The sequence below is a fragment of the Camellia sinensis genome, chromosome 1, assembly GCF_055761805.1.
Source record: "Camellia sinensis isolate YWXY chromosome 1, ASM5576180v1, whole genome shotgun sequence".
NCBI lineage: Eukaryota > Viridiplantae > Streptophyta > Magnoliopsida > Ericales > Theaceae > Camellia > Camellia sinensis.
Window position 1 is genome coordinate 159,852,887 of NC_138961.1, and position 21,191 is coordinate 159,874,077.

At 36.7% G+C, this 21,191-nt stretch overlaps 1 protein-coding gene across 1 annotated transcript; it reads left to right on the forward strand.

Moving 5' to 3' along the window:
* Nucleotides 1-15,158: 15,158 nt before the first annotated feature.
* LOC114271827 (uncharacterized) lies at nucleotides 15,159-16,366 on the forward strand. The gene is made up of 2 exons (XM_028213466.2): nucleotides 15,159-15,966; nucleotides 16,308-16,366. Exons 1-2 carry the CDS (start codon nucleotides 15,159-15,161, stop codon nucleotides 16,364-16,366), a joined length of 867 nt encoding a protein of 288 aa, XP_028069267.2.
* Nucleotides 16,367-21,191: the final 4,825 nt, after the last annotated feature.

A 21,191-nucleotide genomic window follows, 5' to 3' on the forward strand; every position in this document is an offset into this window, starting at 1 on the left:
CACACGAGAGGAGAAAGAGGCAATGAGAACACCGGGACGCGCCCAAATGTCTCTAACCGAAAACGTCCTAACACGTCGCATGCCAAAGGAAAGAAGACAACGAGAACATCGGGACGCGCCCAAATGTCTCTAACCGAAAGCGTCCTAACGCGTCGCACGTGAGAAGAGAAAAGAGGTGACGAGAACACCGGGACACACCCAAATGTCTCTAACCAAAAGGAGTGGTGTAAACACTGAGGGCACATTCGAATGTTTTTAACCAAAACAAGGTGTTCGAGGGACAGGAATGATCTCACCTAGAATTCCTCTGAATGAACCGTACATACAATATCGTCTGGTTGCACCAGCTTTGAATAAACTGCACATACAATATCGTGCCTGCATAAGAGAGAAACTTAACAGGTACAATACAATAAGGATGCATGTTCTATGCAAGACAAATAACCGGGACCAAAATGTGAGAGACATGTTTTATGCAAAACATGTGAGAAACAAAACGGAAGCATATTCTATGCAACGAGAACCGGAGCACGTTCTATGCAACATTGGAATGCATATTCTAGGCAATAGTATAAAATGCACGTTCAAAATGCACGTGCTATGCATGATCAATAGCACAAAATGCATATTCTATGCAAGATTGGAATGTATATTCAAGGCAATAGTACAAAATGCATGTTCTATGCAAATGTAGTGACAATATGTTCTATACATGATAGTTGGAAGCATGTTCCATACTCTAATGGAGAAGTGCATGTTCCATGCAAATGTGAAGAAATGCATATTCTATGTATATGTAACAAATAGGAATCGCATATCCTATGCAAGACAACAACTGAGATACAATGGCATGTTCCATGCGAACCAAACAACTTGAGAGCATATTCTAGGCATGATTGGTAACGGGAGCACATTCTATGCACAACAAAAAGGAATCGCATATTCTATGCATAATTCGAGAGCAAATGCACATATTCGAGAGAAAATGCATGATTCGAGAGTGAAAGCAATAAGCATGTTCTATGCATGAGACAGGAGCACTTTTCATGCAAAATTTAAGGAGAGGAAGGGAATCACATACATACTCCGATGCCTCCGACTTACCTCTAAGAAGACTTTACAACATGTTCGACTCAAAAGGATACATCTTGTTCATATTGACCATAGGTAAAGCCTGCTATTTTAATTGCCACTTTGACAATCTTGGGGTTGAGATAGAGAAATGGCGTTGCTCAAGTAGGTACATCTGGAATGCAGGCTCAACATTTGTTGAGGTTGAAACGTATTAAGATGCTCCAAATTTTCCTCCTTTTCTTTTGCTATTCCAACTCTCTTTTCCTTTCTCTTTCACTTTTTTTTTTCTTTTTTTCTTTTCTTCTTTTCCTTTTTTTCTTATTCTTTTTCTCTATTTTTCTTTCCTCATTCTTTTTTTTTTTACTACACTCACAAAACTCAAAATAAACCGAAAATTAAATTCCAACTTAAAACCTACAATTATAACACAGAATTAAAATAATAGCAACCAACAATACATACAAACAAAACAAATTGCCAAACCTAAAGAAAAGCAACAGAAGCAAAATTGAAATCATTAAAGGCCAGCCGGGCCTCAATGATGCACGGCCGGGCTTCGGCAAAGGGTAGTTTGGTAAAAGCTGAGCCTGAGGCTCCCTATAACACAAAACAAGCCTCATTTGGACCATACCTTAGGTCAAAAAACATCCCACTCCCTCTCTAAAACCCTTATCTCTCTCTCTAAATTTTCACTCCCCTAGAATTACCCAACAATTCTTGCAAAAAATTTCTTGAAAACCCTCTTGATCCCCCAACTTTTGAACCAATTAAAAAACGTTTTGGTTGAAGTTTAAGTTTTCTCTTGCTTTTTTTTTTCTCACTTTCTCACTCTTTTCCCAAACTTTCTCGCTCCCTTTCAATTTTCCACAATTTCTCCATTTTCTCCCTCTCTTAGGGTTTATAATTTAGGATTTCACCCGTTTTCTCTTACCTCCTTCACTTTTCTTCAACTTTCTATGGCTAGCGATAACGTCCCCATGCCAGAGCCTGCCATAAATGTTGGTGCTACCCTCGGTGCAGACATGGAGGCAGAGGAAGCCGCTATATTGGTTCCTCTTGCTTAGAGGCCCTTTGATGCAACCACATACCAACGGCGTACACATGTGCCACCTCCTGGCGGCATTTTAAGATTCGAGGGCTTCATTCCAGGGGCAAATGAGGAGATTCTACTACGAGAGCCCATGGAGCATATCTCTGCTGACACTTCCACGATATACAACTCTTCCCCAATTTACTTTACGTTTTACTCTGTACATATATGAACATGTTGAACTCCATGAACAAAGCACTTATCCTTATTGCACGTATACTAACAGAACTTCCAACTGATAGGTGGTGGCTAGGAAGATAAGTGGCTATGGCTCTATCTCTGGTCCTCGATGTTGGTATGAGTGGCTTTCTGTAGAGGTCTGCACTTTGGTAGATGCCGCCGGCTTTGGGCCCTTTTGCTCCGGGCTTATCCAGATGAGAGCCGAATCAATATTGTATGGGGATTTGGTCGAGAGATGGTGGGACACCACTGATTCATTTCACTTTTCTTTGACTGAGGAGATGATGCTGACCCTATACGACTTTTTGATGTTGACCGATTTATGGGTAGGCGTTGGTGGCCTAGTTTCCTTTGATCTCGATATGACTCAGTGGTGAGATGCACAGCTCCAGCTTCTTAGAGCGATTCTAGACAATACCAGCCATGGAATGGTACGCTACAACTGGTTCTCGGAGCATTTCCTTGGCACGAAGCCAGCCACTGCAGATGAGATTGCTTAGTACACCCGTGGCTTCCTCATATATCTACTCGGTACTACCCTGTTTGCAAACATGAAGAATACCGCAGGATTATACATTCTAAGAGCATTGGTAGATCTTTCTCGGGTGATGGACTATGACTGGGGTGGTGCACGTCTGGCCACCTTGTATTGCTACATAAGCTTCGTTTCCCGCCGAAAGGCAGACTCACTTGGCGGCTACTAGCGAGTGTAGGAGGTACACAATTCACACTTACTGTTCTAACATGCTTTACACTTTGTTCATTATTGCATTTCTTGCTCATTCTGATTTTTCTTCTCATATTACTTACTTGCCTTTGATTTGTAGCTTTGGGTCTACACATATTTCATCTCATTAGCTCTGACTCCAGTGAGGCCGATCGAGTTGTCTGTACCCCATTCTCGGTACTACAACTCACGATTTGAGCAGTGTCGTCTCGTAGATCGCACTTTCACATATTTTCATTAATTTTTTGACACTGCTACTGCAGACCTCGCAATCTCAACTCTAGCCTTTGCATTTCATGTTTCTGTTCCTATATTGTATTGCCCCTCTTCCACCATTATTCCCATACTTACACAAACACTATCACACTATTTAAGCTTTGACATTGACGTCTGTTGCTTTGCTCATTCTGTTCACAGATTGACTGGCACCCATGGGTGGGTATCTCTTCAACATCAAGGGCAACTTATACAACTGTGTGGCATGTCTATACTATCTGGCTTTTGTTTGAGGGTCCTTTTGGCAGAGCATACTACTTCGGAGAGCGGTTCATTCGCCAGACCAGAGGCCAGGTTGATCCCGATGTTCCACTTCCTCCTCTACCGATTATGAGGGTAGTCAATGAGATCCAAGATGGTCCTCAGATCGACCTCTTAATGTTGGGAGAGGATGGTGATCTATACCATATACCCGGTGACTTCACCTCCTTCTTACAGACTCTCACCCCAAGTGTAGCTCGAGTTGTCCCAGAGGTTGATGGTGCTGCCCTTACCACTGCTCCCATTCCTGGCTTGCCTATACTTCCTACTGAGATCATATACATGCCCCCAGATGGCATGGTTGAGGAGATCCTGCTTCAGCCCATTGACGAGAGGGACCGCAGACTCAGGTTCGCCGCGGGCGTTGAGCAGGTATGCTTTCTTCTTACGCTAATCCATGCTACACTTTAGCTTATTCCTAGCCATTACTGTTCACTGTTTCATTACTTCTATATTCTTATCTCAGTTTCTGTTTTCTTGTAGATTCCTCGGGCATATGGTGACGAGCTTTTTCTTATGGTCTGGAGAAGGCAGACTGCCTTGGTTAGCCATGGGATTGACGTATATTCTGTGTAGCCTATTGTCATTGACATACTGTACACTTCTGATCGCTTTATCTGATATCTTTTTTTCTTTTCAGCTTGAACCGAGGCCAACAGTGCCTGCAGGACCTTTTATTGCCAGTAGACAGAGACGCGGCTCAGTGAGAGGCCGAGGAGGTGTTGATCGGGGGAGAGGTCGAGTGAGACAGCGATCACCTTCCGAGGAGTCTTTTGACGGGTCCACGACCCCCCAGGATGGTGAGGAAGTTGACCTGCAGTCGAGCAAGCCCAGTGATAACAGTGATGACAGTGATACACCTCCTCCACAGCCTAGGAAGAAGAAAGCGAGGATGGCCGACTGATGACGACAATGATTTTGCTTTCATTTTGCTTTTGCTTTTGTACATGTAGTTATGAAACAAACTTCAGACATGTGTTTTTGTTAAAAAGAAAAAGAAAAAAACTTCTTTTATTTTAGTTGTGTAAAACAATGATCAGGGTTAGGCTCGCCAGTTATAGAAGACAAGTTTGTTGAATGATCTCCTTTGTTGAATGATAAACTGCATTATCTTTGCTTTTGCAACGTTCAAAACTGTGAATGCATCGTACTTGAATTGATTTGGAAATTGGAAAATGACTCAAATAGCCAAACACAAAATACAACTCGATAATAGAAAAACAAAACAAAAACAACTCGAAATGACTAACAATTGAAGACCATTCAAACAAAGATTGGCTTTAGCTGTAATTACCTTGTTCTGAGTTTTCATCAAGACCAGGTCGGGTTTCATTGATGCACGGCCGGCCATCACTGATGCACGACCAGCTATCAGTCTAATGTCGGTCAATGTTGTCCAGGTGTCATGCCCAGCTTCTTCCCAAACCCTATAAATAATGCTCCTATGCTGATTTTCTGGCAAACTTACAAATCCCTGATATTTCTCTGTCAAGAATGGAGATATAATTTACCAACAGGCTTCGGGATTGGGAAGCCATCTTAGATGGCTCTGAAAAAGTAAATTTTCGTGGCTTTGGCATAAATGCACTATTCCCATTGAGTTGAATTTCTCTATGTTTTCCGTTCCTTTATGCCACGGCTAGGTCTTGGAACCCGATCACACATGTTTTTAGCTTTGGGGAGCAAGAGATATGCCCTACAATTGAAGAATTCCAAGTTTTGATGGAATCCCGGCACGACGAGGAAATCTTGCCCCAGTCGCGCATTGGTCATGCCTAAGCTTTAGGAAGGATGTGCGAGCTCACCATGCATGAGGCTCGATCTCTGGCCTGCACCAGAAAACTAGATATTCCCAACCTGATTCATCGATTTTTCGACGCCGGTGACTGCGGCGACCGCCTTTGGTAGAATTTTCGACAGCATGCCCTCTTTTGTGTATGTTGTCTAATTTTCTTCTTGCTCCAGGTTCCGGTAGGTCTAGCATTCGCTTGATCGAAGTAGCCCAAGGCTTGAGAGAGGGCAAAAGTTGTATTGGCTTAGCATTGGTCGAGGCTTTGACGGGTTAGATGCCTTTCATCGGCGAGAGATGACCAAATTTGCGGGAAGCCCACTACTTCTTCAGGTAATGTTTCCCACTCCGTCTAATATGTGTTTCTCACATCACTCGGCACTCAGGCTCTGTTTTTCTCTCAAAACCCTTTCTCACTTTTTTCTCTCCACATACACTTCTCTATTCTTTAATCTCTCTTATTTTTCATCCCTCCCTAGATATTGCTGATGGACAGATTGAAGGTAGTGGACTCTTTCCCTGCATATTTAGCACGGGGCTATTTCTTTTGCCAACGACTAGTTGATTTCCCAAACGAGGGGTGGTGGTGCCATTAGATGTGCAACAGGTCTGCGGTTGACATCGTTTGGCGTTGCCCCTGGTTTGATCTGCCCGAGATGAGTTACAGCATGTCCTGGCAACCTGGCATTCAACTGATTAGCTTGACACACTGTGTCTTCTACTTTCAATTTCGGTTTAGGCGTCAGTTCGGACATGACCAGACTTGCCCAAAATAGGGGTTAGAGTACCCAGCTTCATTCTTCGTCCGAGGCTCACAGTTAGCTCGATATCCCACTGCATGGAGGACAAGAGAACTTCTGGCTCCCACTCCCAATTTCAACTGCACCTTTTCTAGCAAATGCCTGGCTTGGCTTGAAGATGAGGCGCAAACCAAGCCTACTTTAGCATCTGAAGCTTCCACAAGCTCTAGGAGGGGATACAGGAACACCTGACTTATCCATACCCCAAGTTTATTGCTTTAATATGTACTTTCAAGTTTTTCTTTTGAATGTAATAAAAGCAACTTTGATTTGTATAAGAGTTGAAGAACTCTGTATTGAAATCAATGAAATTGAAGTTGTGGGCACTGAAAATTTTTCTTTTGGTCCAAAAATGGTCCAAGTTGTAAAAAGATTAATTTGAACAAAGTTAACTTTTATTAAAACGTTTCAAAACTATTTTCGATAGGGATCACAACTGGACATGCCTGAAATCTATCCTCGAGATGCACAACCCTGAATCCAGAAAATTGAAAGTAGCCCCTAGATTGAATAGCACTGTAGAGCACTATAATCAACTCTTCTCTCAGGGTAAGGACCACAACCGATCTTTTAAATAATGAGTGGACAAGGATGCCTTGATCAAACACATGGACACAGTTGATTTGGAAGTTTTTACGGCTGGACTTCAAAATGAAGTTGCCCAAGTATCCTAGAGATGAGAATCAGGCCTTACGTAGTTTTGGGTTCGGGTTAACTCAGGTATTAACACTCTCCTTTTGCGCTCTAACTTTTTCCAAGGCCGCCTTTTCTGGGTTTTCAACCTTGCGAGCTTAGTTTTTCTTATTTCAAATTTTTTTGTGATCTAACTTTTGCCTAGGTAGCCCTTTTGGGTTTTTAGCCTAGCGAGCCTCTCAGGAGTAATATTTATTCAACTTGTCCAGGTTGATTGGTTAGGAAAATTCTAGGCCATCTAGGTCTATAAGAATGACAGTTCCACCCGACCAGATTGACTTAATGATGTAAGGGTCCGTCCAAGTGGGTCTGAACTTACCCCTAGGGTCGTGGATGAGAGCTCACTTTCCTTTCAGCACCAAATCCCCCTCCTTAAGGTTCTTGGACTTAACTTTCTTGTTAAAAGCCCTGGCAATCCTACGTTGATATCCTTGAACATGGTACAGTGCTTTTAGCCTTCTCTCGTCGAACAACATCAGTTCTTCGAACATGTTCTACTGCCAATCCGCTTCTGCTATCTGGCACTCAGCTATAACCTGCAGTGACGGTACCTCTCTTTCGATCGGCAAAACAGCCCATTCCATAAACCAAAGAATAGGGAGTTGCCCCAGTAAATGTCCGAATTGAAGTTTTGTAGCCCCAGAGAACAAATGGCAATTTGTCTAGTGAGTCCCTGTAAGTCTCAACCATTTTCTGCAAAATGTGCTTGATGTTCTTGTTGGCAGCTTTAACAGCTCCGTTGGTTTGCGACCAATATGTGGATGACTTATGAAAAGTCACATTGTATTTCTCCAACAAGTCGATCACTTCCTTTTTGAAAGAGAAGCCATTGTCTGAAAGATACTCTGTCTACCCAGATTGCCTTTGTTCCACCTTCAGCCACTGCCTCTGTTTCTATAGAATTGCATTGCTGACCAAACACCAAGGGCCAGTCTTACATCACTAAAGCTAGGTCGGGCCTACAAAGGGCCAACCATGCATCACTGAAGCCTGGCCGGGCCTACAGAGGGCCGGCCGTGCATTGATTTTGTGTACAGTTCTGTTCATGTGCTCTGAGGTGAAACATGGCAGATAGAGCATTTTTCAAGCTCTATTTGCCCTTCCTCCCTTCTCTGTCATAGGAAGGCCTCAAGAGAAGAATGGAGTCATTTCTAAAGACATCAATAAGCAATTGATTGCTTGATGTTTTAGGACATGATCTTGCACAAAATCAATAAATGAAATGCAAATGGACCACCCCTCCCTTTTTGTCATGAAATGAACTCAAAAAAAGAAAGTTGAGACGCTTCAAGGACATCAAAAACACCATGAATTGATGCATGATGGCACTTGACACAAGAAGCTTCGTATAACGTCCGGCCACGTTCAAGCTATTCAAGCCATTTTCTTTAAGTGTGTTGAACCAAATTTTTAGCCAATTTGCTTTAGTCATATTCATTCATTAGCCCATTTGTCCAAGTGTGATGTTAAGTCCTCTAATCAAGAAATAATGTCAAACGAGAGGTCTCTCTAAAACATGGGAGAAAGGCTACACCATTGAGAATGAATCTCCTAAGAGATTAAGCCATTAAGTGTAGGCCATTCTTACATGTTTTGAGCAATCTCGATCGGTTAAAATCATTCTCAAATACAAGTTATGGATGGTTGGTTGATTGGTTAGAGCGAGACACTTAACCTGAAAACAAAGCAAAGAAAGCATTACAACAAGCTATATAGGCCAACTTGTGGGACAACACATGAACTAACCAAAGCATGAAATAATTTTAAGGGCCATGGAATCACCAAAACAGCCCCTAAAAGGGTAAAAACAGTGGCTAAGAACGCATTAAAAGCTTAACAATGAAGAAGAGAATCAAAGCTATTGAACAAAGGTAAGGAGGGGTGGCTAACCCCTCCATTTTTGAAACTTCAAAACATGGTTTTTAGCCTTTTTTAAACCTTTAAAAATTAGTTTTGAAAACCAAAGAGTAAGAGTGAAAATGAGAAGGTTTGAGTTATGGATAAAGGTGTAGAACCCTTTCGGTAACTCTCCAAACCCAACTCCGACACTTCAAACAAGTTCAAAACCAAACAAAACAGCAAGAAAAATGAAATAGATGATAGAAATGAAAGCAAGAGAGAAAGATACAAGCTCACACCTTTCAATAAGCAAACTTGTTCTTGGAGCTTCAAACTTGATTCCTATGCACTCTCTAGTTTGAATTATACTTCCTCAAGATCAACCAAGGCTCTAAGGTGGTAAAACCAAGTTGTGTATGGTGTGTATGGTGGAGATAAACAAGCTAGGTTAGCTCAAAGCTTGCTTGCTAAGGAAGAAGAAGGATGGAAGTCTCTCTATGTGTATAAATCTTTTCTAGATTTTTTGTCCAACCCTCAAAACAATCCCAGAGCCTTCCTTTTATAGAATTCAAGCTCAGGAGATGGAAAATATCTTCAAAAATGCACAGCTGGCGGCCTTCCGCCCAGAACAGTATTTAATACCATCGAAGGTTGGCCAGCCATCGCCAATGCACGGCCGAGCCTTGATGGCCTCGCCTGTTTTTTGGTTCAAACTCAGCTCATGGAGGGAAAAGGAGAAAAAATAAAGCTCACAGGTTCAAACAAAGTAAATGTTGAAGACTTGAGGTTATTTCGGAAGCCTGATTGATTCCAAATTGCTGCGAATTCATAATTCAACTTTCATCATCAAGTGCATCGAATCAAGCGTCTAAGTCTTGCGGGTGATCCAAAATTGGGTGTCTACACTCCATTGATCTTCTAAACTTGAGGTAGGGACTCTCTACACCTTAATATGAGTTTTAACTTGGTTATAGGTTGTTGTGTGAAAATGGTGAGATTTGGGGATGTTTTGAGCAAATCTAGCGTTTGGGTTCAAGTTTGAAAAGGGGGGTTTCTATGTGGGTGTTATATAAATGATTATGGGGTTTGGATATGAAGTTATCTTGTGTTAAAATAGTTGATTTTGGCCTTTGGATTAATATTTGAAAAATAGAGAGCTTTGCCCAAATGTCTTGAATAATTATTTTGTATAAATAATTAAATTAGTATGAAAATGTGAAATTAGGAGAATGTATAGATGAATGGTGTTATTGGATTTGTTTAACCACTCACCTATGGAAATTTGATGACTTATCTGTTATAGAGATTGTATATCTATTTAGAAATATCTACTTTAGGCTATCGGTGAAGAATAGTCATGATTGTTGTAAACATTGCATGTGGATTAGGCGAATTGAAACTAATCCGTTCACCATTATCATTGAATATGATTATGAATGATATGCATTGTATATGTATGATATTTAGGAGGAGAAAGTGGATATATTCCATGCTTTGAGGAAAAGAAAGAGGATGGACTCTATTGAACTAAGTTAGCCTGTGTGTCCAGGGTGAAAGTTCTGAAAACCATTTGTATACATGGGTGCCGAATCCCACGGACAAAATTTTCATAAAATGGAAAATAGAAGTGCATGTATTTGTATAATAATTTTATCTGTTGGAAACTTATGAGGTGTAACCTCTGTTGATGGGTTAAATGCAGTGGATGTATCTATTGAACCAAAATGAATGAATTGAGATGTGAGTTTGGCATAACATGGTTTTGGAAAGAGTTATAATGATTTTCTCGTAAGACAATGAACATGTGCATCAAACTTATATCTTGTTAATTCTTATATATTGTGTTAGTATGTTTCTACTAGGCTTTGGCTCACCATACTTGGGAACCATTTTCAGGTGCTGGAGACATGCCTCTGCCAAGACAGCAGTTTGGGGAGACTTGGAGCAAGAGCTTCTTTTTTATTTCATTTATTTTGTATAGCCAATTGCTAAGTTGTATTGAGTTAAACTCTTCCTTTTGCTGTAACCAAGCAATGTCTTGGAGAGATGTAAGCCCGTAAGGCATTTATTTTGTTGATTGTTAACTGGTATTACATGCTATAGATTCAGGATGAACATTTATGAATGTATATTGCATGTGTTATCTTTTGTAATATGAACTCCGATGAATGAAAGCATACCAATTCTATTATACTAACTTCCGCTTATGAGTTGGATTTATTATATTATTTTAGGGGCATTACAATTATTCTGTCTCAGAGGGTGTGGGACATAAAACACTTGGGATGTAAATTTGGCCCACCAGCCTGCGCCCTACACGAAGTCTGCCCGTGGCCCTATGTGGTTCGGCCTAGCTAGGCTCGTCCAGGCCCCGGCTCAAGCTGAGCCCAAGACCCTGGGCCTAGGCTTGAGCCGTCTATTTTGAAGCCCAATCTTGCCCAAATTGGGCCGTAAGCTCGGCCTTGCTAGGCCTGACCTAAAGCCTGACCTATCAGCCCACTCAAGGCCCAGCCCGAGGCCTAGCCTACCTGAAGCCCAGTGTTATTTTTGGTGAGAAAAAAAAAATTTGGGAAAAAAAATAGAAAAAAATGAAAAAATGTTCAGGCCCAACCCTACCTCGCCCCAAGCCCGAGCCCAAGCCTAGGTTCGCCAGCCTGCTTGAGGCCCAAATTCCTGTTGGGCCTGGGCCTAATTTTTTGGCCATGAGCCAGCCCAAACCGGCCCAAATTTTGGTGGGGGCCCGCACGTCCCGACAATTGGCCGGGCCGGGCCAAATTTACACCCCTACAAAACATAGAATAATTCTTTCTACGGATTAGATAATAAAAATACATTTTTAACCCTCTACTATTTAACATCTTTTTTCTCATTCTTTTTCACATACGTTTTTTATGCTCTTACAAAAGTAGAACATTAAAGGCGATTGTTGTGTTCTTCTGCTGAACCTTCACACATTCATTGTTTAGATCTCGGATCTCTGACCTCTACTGAAATTTGAGAATTATTCTACATCTTTGATTTTGTTTGCTATTTATTTTTTATTTTGATATGAAGAATTTAGAGATTTTCTTGTATGATATTATTATCTTTCTCTCTGATTTATTTTATTTATTTTTTTTCATTCTGATATGAGGGATTATTTTTACTTCTTTTGATTTTTTTTGTATTATTTATTTATTTATTTAATTTACATCGATGTTCTGGTGGACATGGGATGCTCTGTTCCGCACTTGGTTTAAAAAGCTTCCACACTTGGTTTCACACTCATTGTTGTGTTTTTTCATTGTTTATCTTTTTTTTAATTTTTTATTTACATCTTCTTTTTATTGCTCTTTTTTTTTAATTTTTTTTTAATTTTAATGTACCTTGGATCTATGCTCTGTTGCACAGTTGGTTTAACAAGGTAGAGGGAATGAAATAATTATTATATTGTTTAAAATTGTTACAATCCTTTTTTTTTTTTTGTCCTGCTTTTTGTTTAAAGAAAGAAAGATCTCTGATCTGCTCTGTTTTTTTTTTTTTTTTAGCAGCGGCTGATTGTTTCTTTGCTATTGAAATTGTTTTAAGGCCTCTTCGTGTTATTTCTGCTATAAATAACTAAATGAAAAGAGAAAACTTTTAATTTTGTGAAGAGATAAATTTTTTGGAACAGTTTCTAAATGAATTTTTGCAACAGTTTCTAAATGAAAATAGAATGACAATATTTGGTAGTTTGAACATCATGTTTATTTTATATGCATGTTTACTATAATGCTTTATGATTTTCTGTAATGTTTTCCCTCTTTTTTTTAATTTATTTGTAATTCTAAATGGTTTCTTGCACATAGATGGATAAAAATATCAAAAATTTTGACAATGAGAATAACGATAAGTTTGAATTATACGTAGTCTTGCAAGCTGTAATGCAAAAACTACATGCCTTATGCGTCGTAACTTTTGTTGTCATGTTGTCTTGAAGAGATATTTATCTAAGTATCCCCATAATCTGATTAGAGGGCCCAATTGATTGCAGCAACAAATGGACCGTATTAACCATTTAGTGAGAGAAAGATACATAATATGCATTGAACAATTCCATATGGATTGGCCTTCTTTTATGACGTTGTGCATTATTGTTCATACAATAGGCGGTTTAGGGAATTCAAAACACGTCACTTTAGAAGAGAAAGTGGCCTTCTTCCTTTTCATCTTGGCACAATACTTGAAAATACGAAATGTTAAGTTCAATTTCTATAAGTTTGGAGAGACTGTTAGTCGATATTTCAATAATGTCTTGACGGCTGTACTATGCTTGCAAACCAACTTACTTAATGAATTTTGTAAAAAATTGGTGCCATTACATTACTTTTTTTTTTCTTTTTCTTTCTTTCTTTTATTAATATTTTATTTTTGGAAAAAAAAAATCATAACTATTACAATCTCACTCTTTTGTTATTACTAATAATGTGTCTTGGTGTCCTAATACGTACTTTGATAGATTACTTGTTAATAGAGCTTGGCAAAAGCAAACATTCCGAGCAGGAGCAGCGTATGTTGGTGTGGAAATTCACGAGCAACAGCTTGTAAAGCGACAGAGCTCTTTTTTTTTTTTTTTTTTTTGTGCATCCTTAGCAACAGTTGCGGAAGGTCGAGCATGTTTGGAAGCATTAAAATGGTGCTCTCTTGGCAATGTAAAAGCAATCAAGGTGCTAATGGATAGTCAGGAACTCATCAGGCAGCTCAAGGAAGATCATAGTACGGATTGGGAGTTAGAGCATATACTAGCTGATATTAAAATTACGTGAAATGGTTTTGATTATGTATGTATTGTCAAAGTGCCTAGAAAGGAGGTACATGTTGCTCGCCTTGTGGCTTAAGGAAGCTTCTGTATTTAGAAGCTACTTTTGCATTACTTTTATATTCAGGTTGGCCTTAAAATTTATGAAGCCTATGGAGAATTATGAAAATAGAGCCCTCTTATATATATATGTGTGTGTGTGTGTGTGTATATATATTTTAATAAAAAATTTATGTATGGAATGTTAAGTATTAATAAGTTTTTTATTTAAGTTTACTTGCACTAATATAATCATTAAAATTTACTTTCATATATTAAAAAAAAAGAAAAAATCATTACAAATATTAAAAAATATTAAACACTGGGCCAAAACAACACTTGTTTGTATATGTTTTAATTTCAATTGGGCCAAATCACATTTATAAATATTTGGGTTTTTTACTGGCCAGTCCTACATTTTGTATTTATTCCCCTCTTAGTCCTGAGTTTTGCTCTTGTGCACCAACAAGTTGTGAGCCTTTTTTTTTGTGTGTGTACCGTTTTACCCCTCCCTTGTTTTGGTGCGTTTTGTTTTGATTTTCTATCAAAATATTGTGTTGTGAGTATGGGTTTGTGATTTGGATTTCTGTGGAACTTCACGATTTGCTAATGCATTATTGTGGAGCTTTGTCATTTGTCATTTCGTGCTTAGTGTATCTTCGTGGTTTGTGATTGCGCGCTTGTTGAATCTTCCTATTTTGCGATTTCACGTTTGGTGTATAGTTACATTTTCTGATTTGCGATGTTGTGGAGGTAGCTTGACTGGTATGTTTGATTTTGATTTCAATTTCAATGTTTTGGTTTTTTTTAGTTTGAGTTGGTGATTTTGATTTTGTTGTGATATTGTTGTTATTCTATTGTTTCTGCTGCGATTGAATTTGTATTTTGATCATGATATTGAAAGCTTTGAGATATGTATATGTAAAGAATTTCAGAATATTTTTTTTTTTTTGGTTACGAAATTGTTTTTAGTAAACATAGGTGCTGGTTTGTTATTTTATACAGTGATAATTTTATCACTGAGTATTTTGGGGGTGTTGTTGGATTAACTTTTTCAACAGTGATAAATTTATCAGTGAGTATGGGAATAGGAGATGAAAAAGTTGCATAATGTAATGGTAAGATTCAAATCGAGTTACCATGTCTAATAAGTGTAAGCCTTATTCACTATTCATGCTGTTGGTCTTTGGTAGTGTTAACTGTTAAAGTTATCAGTGTTGGTTTTTGGATGTGTTTGAGTTGGCTGATAATTTTATCACTGTATTAGATTTTGTTTTAGGGTGCTTGAGTTGTTTGCTGAAATATAATTGATGTTTGTTGCAGGATTTATAGTGATAGAGATTTGTTTGTTTCTTATGTGCAAGTTTAGAGGTATGACATTGGTTATCAAGTATAATGATGGATTTCATTTCAAGGATTTAGTATATAATTTGTGTGCAAAGTGAAGTGAGTTAGTTGGTAGTTCTTTGAATATATCGTGTTCAATGCCTATACATTCTTGTTGTGGTCTACGAAGTGAAGAGGATTTGGAGGTTATGGTTGGACTCGTACTTTCTTGTGATATTCATCGTATTGATGTTTTTGTTAAGTGTTGTTCTTTGGGTGAACGTTAAATGATTTGTGACAGTGAAGCTAGTAGTAATAGTAGTGTTGTTTGTGAAACTGATTTTTTGCCTTCATTTTATTCAAATCAACGGAAACCTTTGCTCTCCAATGAGTCGGTTAATTGTATGAAAGTAGTGGGACAAAGGTTTGCTCAAGGAGTTATTGAATTTCGAGATGCGTTGTCAAAGTATTCTATTCATTCCAATTTTGATTTTGATTTTGATTTTGTTAAGAATGATAAGGATCGTGTCACTGTTCATTGTAAAAGAAGGGTTGATTTGGGATGTTTATGGAGCGTGCATGCTAGAGTGAAAAATTATAGTAAAGCTTTTGTTATTAAACAATTTGATGATGTCCATACTTGTGGATCTTCTTTTCATACAGTTAAACATGCTAGGATGACTTCGAGTATGATTGGTGGGCTAATTTCAAGTGATATTTGTAATAAGATTTTGTCAGCGGTTAGTGAGGTGGTTTGTGATTTCAAGGACTATTATGGAATAGAAGTGTCTTATCGGCATGCTAGGATGGGTGTTGAAAAAGCAAGGGGTATTGTTTTTGGTGACTATTCATCATCATTTGACGATCTTCGTTGGTATGTTGATGCCGCTAATGATTGTAATCCGGGGAGTGTTTTTGATATGGAATTTGATGTTGATAGTAAAGGAAGACATTTCAAATGCTTGTTTTTCGCTGTTGAGGTATGTATTCATGGTTTCAAGTATTATCGGCCTGTGTTGATGCTTGATGGAACTTTCTTGAAAGGAAGACACAAAGGTTGTTTATTGGCTGCCACGGCAAAAGACGGTAACCAAGGTATATTCTGTGTCTATTTGTTATTATTATTAAAACAGTGATAATTTTATCATTTTTGTTACTGGAGAGGGTTGATTATTGAGTATGGTCAATCTATTAGTGATAAATTTATGTTGTATACTTTTGTATGCTATATACTTTTGTTAAATTTTTATATTTATACAGTAATAAATTTATTATTCACTGATTCTATATGTTGTATGCTGCTATTGAATTTTTGTAGTTATACAGTGATAAATTTATCTATGGTTGGTGCTATATGTCATATACTTTGTGTTTTGATTTTCTTTTTGTAATTTTTTTTATTTGTTATTTATAACGTGTATATATTTTGTTTGTAGGTTTATATCCGTTATGTTTTTCCATTGTTGATAGTGAAAGTTATGACAGTTGGCATTAGTTCTTGTTGAAGTTATTTGTTATTTTGACTCCGGGGAGGGATATTGCATTTGTTACCGATCGACATGGTGGTTTGCTGAAAGCTTTAACTAAGGTCTTTCCATTTTCTTCTCATTCTTTTTCTCTAATGGATTCGAAAATGAACTTGAAGACTTATTTGTCAATGAAGAGTCCTGAATCTAAAGAGTATTTGCTTACTCTTTTTAGTAGATGTGCATATGCTCCTACTATTGAGTTGTTTAATGAGCTATTTGAAGAATTTAAGGGTCGTTGTGGTCGTAGTGTTAAGAAGTTTCTTGAGAATTTGCCTAATGAGTGTTGGTGTAACTCTTATTTTCAAGGCAAGAGATATGGTGAAATGTACACAAATGCTGCGGAATCTTTTAATTCATGGATTAGGGATGAACGCCATTTGTTTTTAACTAGTCTTGTTGATGCTATATGTGTGAAACTAATAGAGCAATTTTCAAAAAGGAGAGAAGTTGGGAATAAGTAGAATCGTATTGTTTGTCCTTTTGTAGAGAAAAAGTTGAAAGAAGCTTTTAATAATACAAAAGTATGCATAGTTAAGAAATGTAGTGATGACATTTGTAAAATCCAATTGGATCATTTAGTTATTGTTGATATTGGGAAACGTTCTTGTTCTTGTCGATTGTGGGAAATTGATTCTTTTCTTTGCAAGCATGGTTTTTGTGCTATAAGGAGGAGTGGGAATGATCTGAATTTTTTTCTTGATGATTACTACCATGTTAGTAGTTATTGTGATTCTTATTCACATTCTATCTATCCAATTCCTAGTATGTGGAAGCCAAATGTAGTTGTTGATGATAATATTGTTTTACCTCCTCTTTGTAAGAGACTAGCTGGACGCCCAAGAACAGAGAGAATACCTTCTAAGGGCGAAATCAGGAGAATTAGGTGCAGTAGGTGTGGAAAAATAGGAACTCATAATTGGAAGACATGTAAAGAAGCTTTGCTTTAGTTGTATTGATTTTAATTAAATTACTTTATTGAGAGTTGAGAGGTGTTACTTGCATTGAATGATTGAGTATTTTTGGAAAGATATATCATTTCGGTACTTGCATTGAATGATTGAGGAATTTGTTGAACAGAAATTATATTTTTTGATGATATTTTTACGGGATTAAGTTTCACAGATTTATATTATTTGATTTGGATTAAATATAGTTGTTGTTTTCAGTGTTTTTTACAGTGATAAATTTATCACTGGTTGGTTTGGACAAGTTGGTGGACTATTTTTTGCAAGAATGATAAATTTACTATTGTCTGAAGGAAGCAATCAAGCATTAATGGGGTTCCTGAATTTGTTATTTTCAAGAATGATAAATTTATCACTGATTGTATGGGAAGAGTTGATGGTTTATCACATTTATGTCAATGGTTGATAAATTTAACACTGTTATATCCAAGCAAATGTTCTTTTTTACAATTATAAATTTATCACTGGCTTAAACTCAACAAAAATCAATTGATGTCACTAGTTATACATGTTTTTAGTTTTTCTGTGCCTTGATTAATTCAAACAAGAATACAACCTTGCTTGTTAGATAATGCATTCCCCAGAGACACAAATAATTTGTGCACTGAATTTACAATGACATATGCTAGACCTCTTTCCAGTTTCTTTCTCTTCACACTGTACCTTATTTACTCTTGGGTTGATTGCTGATAAAAGTAGAAGAAAGAAAATGAATACATATATGTACACATATATCCTTTTTTTTTTTTTGTCTTTTGCTATTTCTGAGTGATTTTCACTAGTAGATGTTTTTTATGAGTTTCCAAATGCAGAAGATTTGAGATTCAAAGCTTGAACACGATTTTTCCCATAAGTCTTTCAGCATTCAAAGGACTAGATCTTTGTATATTACTTACTTATAGGAATCAATTTTTTTCTGGAGTTATCTAATTTTCCCAGGAAAAATTTCCACAATACAAAGTTGTAGATCAAATCTCTAGAATACATAATTGCATATCTACTATGTTAACTGCTTTGCAAAGAAAAAAAAAATTAGATCAACTACCATGTTTATCTAGTTTAACAACAAGTTCTCAGTCCGCATACTGTTTTGTGGTCACTCAGAAGCAAGCTTTGGATGTTTGAGTTGTTTAACTAAAATATCAAATGGTTTTGATTATTCAGAAATCACCAAGGATGGCATGTTCTTACATTCATTCTCAAACTTGGGAATATCTACAAATTGTAACAGTATTTTAATTTCCAATTTGGAGAATGTAATAGTGTTTGTGTTTTGATTTTCAATTTAAATAAATTTTTTATTATTGTTTATTGTATTTTGTTTACTTGAATTGGGAAAAAAGAATGTGTGCGCGCGCGTGTGTGTGTGTGTGTATGTGTGTGTGTGTGTGTGTGTGTGAGAGAGAGAGAGAGAGAGAGAGAGAGAGAGTTGCTGGTTTTTTTGTTTGAACAACGGTAAATTTATCAGTGTTCATAGTGATAAATTTGTTGAAACAGTGATAAATTTATCAGTATAGTGACTCTATACCTATTATTAACCTTTAAATTCGACACAAATCACTACAACAAATTTGGGATTTAAAGACGAAACAAATTTGTCCCAAAATGTATATATTTCGTCACCCAAAGTAATTACGACGAACATTTTTCGTCACCCGTTTTGTCGCCAAAGGGTCGTCGCTAAAGGGTCTTAGAGACGGAAAAAAAAATTCGTCATTGAAAATGATAAATTTATGACGAATTTTTTTGTCTCCAATACACTTTGTTGGGAACATACTTGTAAGTAATTAGCGACAAAATATTTTGTCATTAAAGGAGAAATTAGAGACAAAAGTATTTCGTCATAAATATAAGAAATAGAGACGAAATAATTTTGTCACGTTTAATATAAATGAAGACGAAATTTTTTTGTCAAAGAAGCTACTAATAGAGACAAAAACAAATTCATCATTGAAAATGAAAAATTTGTGACGGATTTTTTTGTCTCCAATACACTCTGTTGGGAACATACTTGTAAGTAATTAGCGACAAAATATTTTGTCATTACAGGAATAAATTAGAGACAAAAGTATTTTGTTATAAATATAAGAAATAGAGATGAAATAATTTTGTCACGTTTAATATAAACGAAGACAAAAAAAAAAAAATTTGTCAAAGAAGCTACCAATAGAGACAAAAACAAATTCATCATTAAAAATGATAAATTTGTGACGAATTTTTTTGTCTCCAATACATTCTGTTGGGAACATACTTGGAAGTAATTAGCGACAAAATATTTTGTCATTTAAAAAGAAATTAGAGACAAAAGTATTTTGTCATAAAAATAAGAAATGGAGACAAAATAATTTTGTCACGTTTAATATAAACGAAGACGAAAATTTTTTGTCAAAGAAGCTACCAATAGAGACAAAAATAAATTCGTCATTAAAAATAATGAAATAATGTCAAAAAAAATTCGTCACACATTGAAGGTAATAGTGACAAAATGTGACAATATTTTTTGTCATGACAAATTCATTTAACGACGAAATAAATAATTCATGACAAAATTAATCATCCACCTAAGCTAAATAAGAGACAAAAAAAAACCTTCTTTAGGGATGAAAAATTTTGTCAATAATTTCATAATATTGTTTTCCACATTATAAACTTATTTTATCAAAATCTAAATTTTAGTTCAACAAATATGACCCTGTTCATGTTGAAACCTGTTGAATATAACAATTCCATCACAACTTAACCTAACCTGTTATCAACACATTTACGAATTAACAAAATGAAGATATCCATTCATCATTACAAATAATTTCATCCTAATACAATAAAATAGTGAAATATCCACAAAATATCCAAAAGTTATAACTTGTTCAATTCCACCAAAAATCCAATAATAACTAGTGCAACTCCAAAAAGTATGTGTATCCTTATCAAACAAAAATGAACATTCAAGCAAATTACATCATTGTTGCACGTCAAAAATGCCACTCTAATCCAATCTGCAAAAAAATAAATTAAAAGTTTTAGTAATTAATCAATTATACAAAAGATTAAAAACATTAGTAACTCATCAATTTACAATTAGATCAATTATACAATTTATCTCTGTAACAGACTTTTTTTGAGATTATGAGAACAAAAAATTAATTTTAAGGCTAATTCACAAATGGTGCATCCCATTAATGTGTCGTAAGTTCATACAACTTATATTGGTCCCTTCCAAGGTGCATCCCATTAATGTGTAATAGCTTACCGCTCAGGTGCTAAAGTTGAGTTATCATCACCACTGGAGAAAGGAAGAAGATCAATGAGTGTGGATGGGGGTTCCGTAGTCAGAATTATAAGCTACATCTTCACGCTATTTGCAAGGGGCAAAAAAGAAAAAAGAGAAAAGAGAAGCACCAGGTTAATATTGCAAAAACAGCAAAATCAAAGCCAATCAACAGTTAGGACTCTCACTGACAAATCTTCTCAATCTAATCCTAGTTGCATAAAGTCTAATAAAAGTTCAATTTCAATATCTGAAATGTTTCATTGCTTTGCCTTTGTATTACCAAGTTAGTAAAAAAAATATATGAAACCATTTGAAACATAAAACAACCATCGTAAGTGAGTGGTAAGTCTCCCAAACACACAACAACACAACTCTCAAATGAGCCATACCAGCAAGCACAACAAGTTAACAATCATCCAAGTAGACAAATTACTACAACTAAAAGAACAACAAGGTCTTTAACACTCAATCCCTGGGATGCAAAAATTGTTTTGAGGAGAGTGATGTTGCCAAAGTTCTATGATGAACTTGTGTTGTAATGTATGACAACATTAT

Bases quoted from the DNA above. Each gene is read 5' to 3' on its own strand.
- LOC114271827 (XM_028213466.2), top strand. From the start codon at position 15,159: ATGATTTGTGACAGTGAAGCTAGTAGTAATAGTAGTGTTGTTTGTGAA. The intron at 15,967-16,307 runs GTATATTCTGTG...TTTTGTTTGTAG, and splicing joins GGCAAAAGACGGTAACCAAG to GTTTATATCCGTTATGTTTT.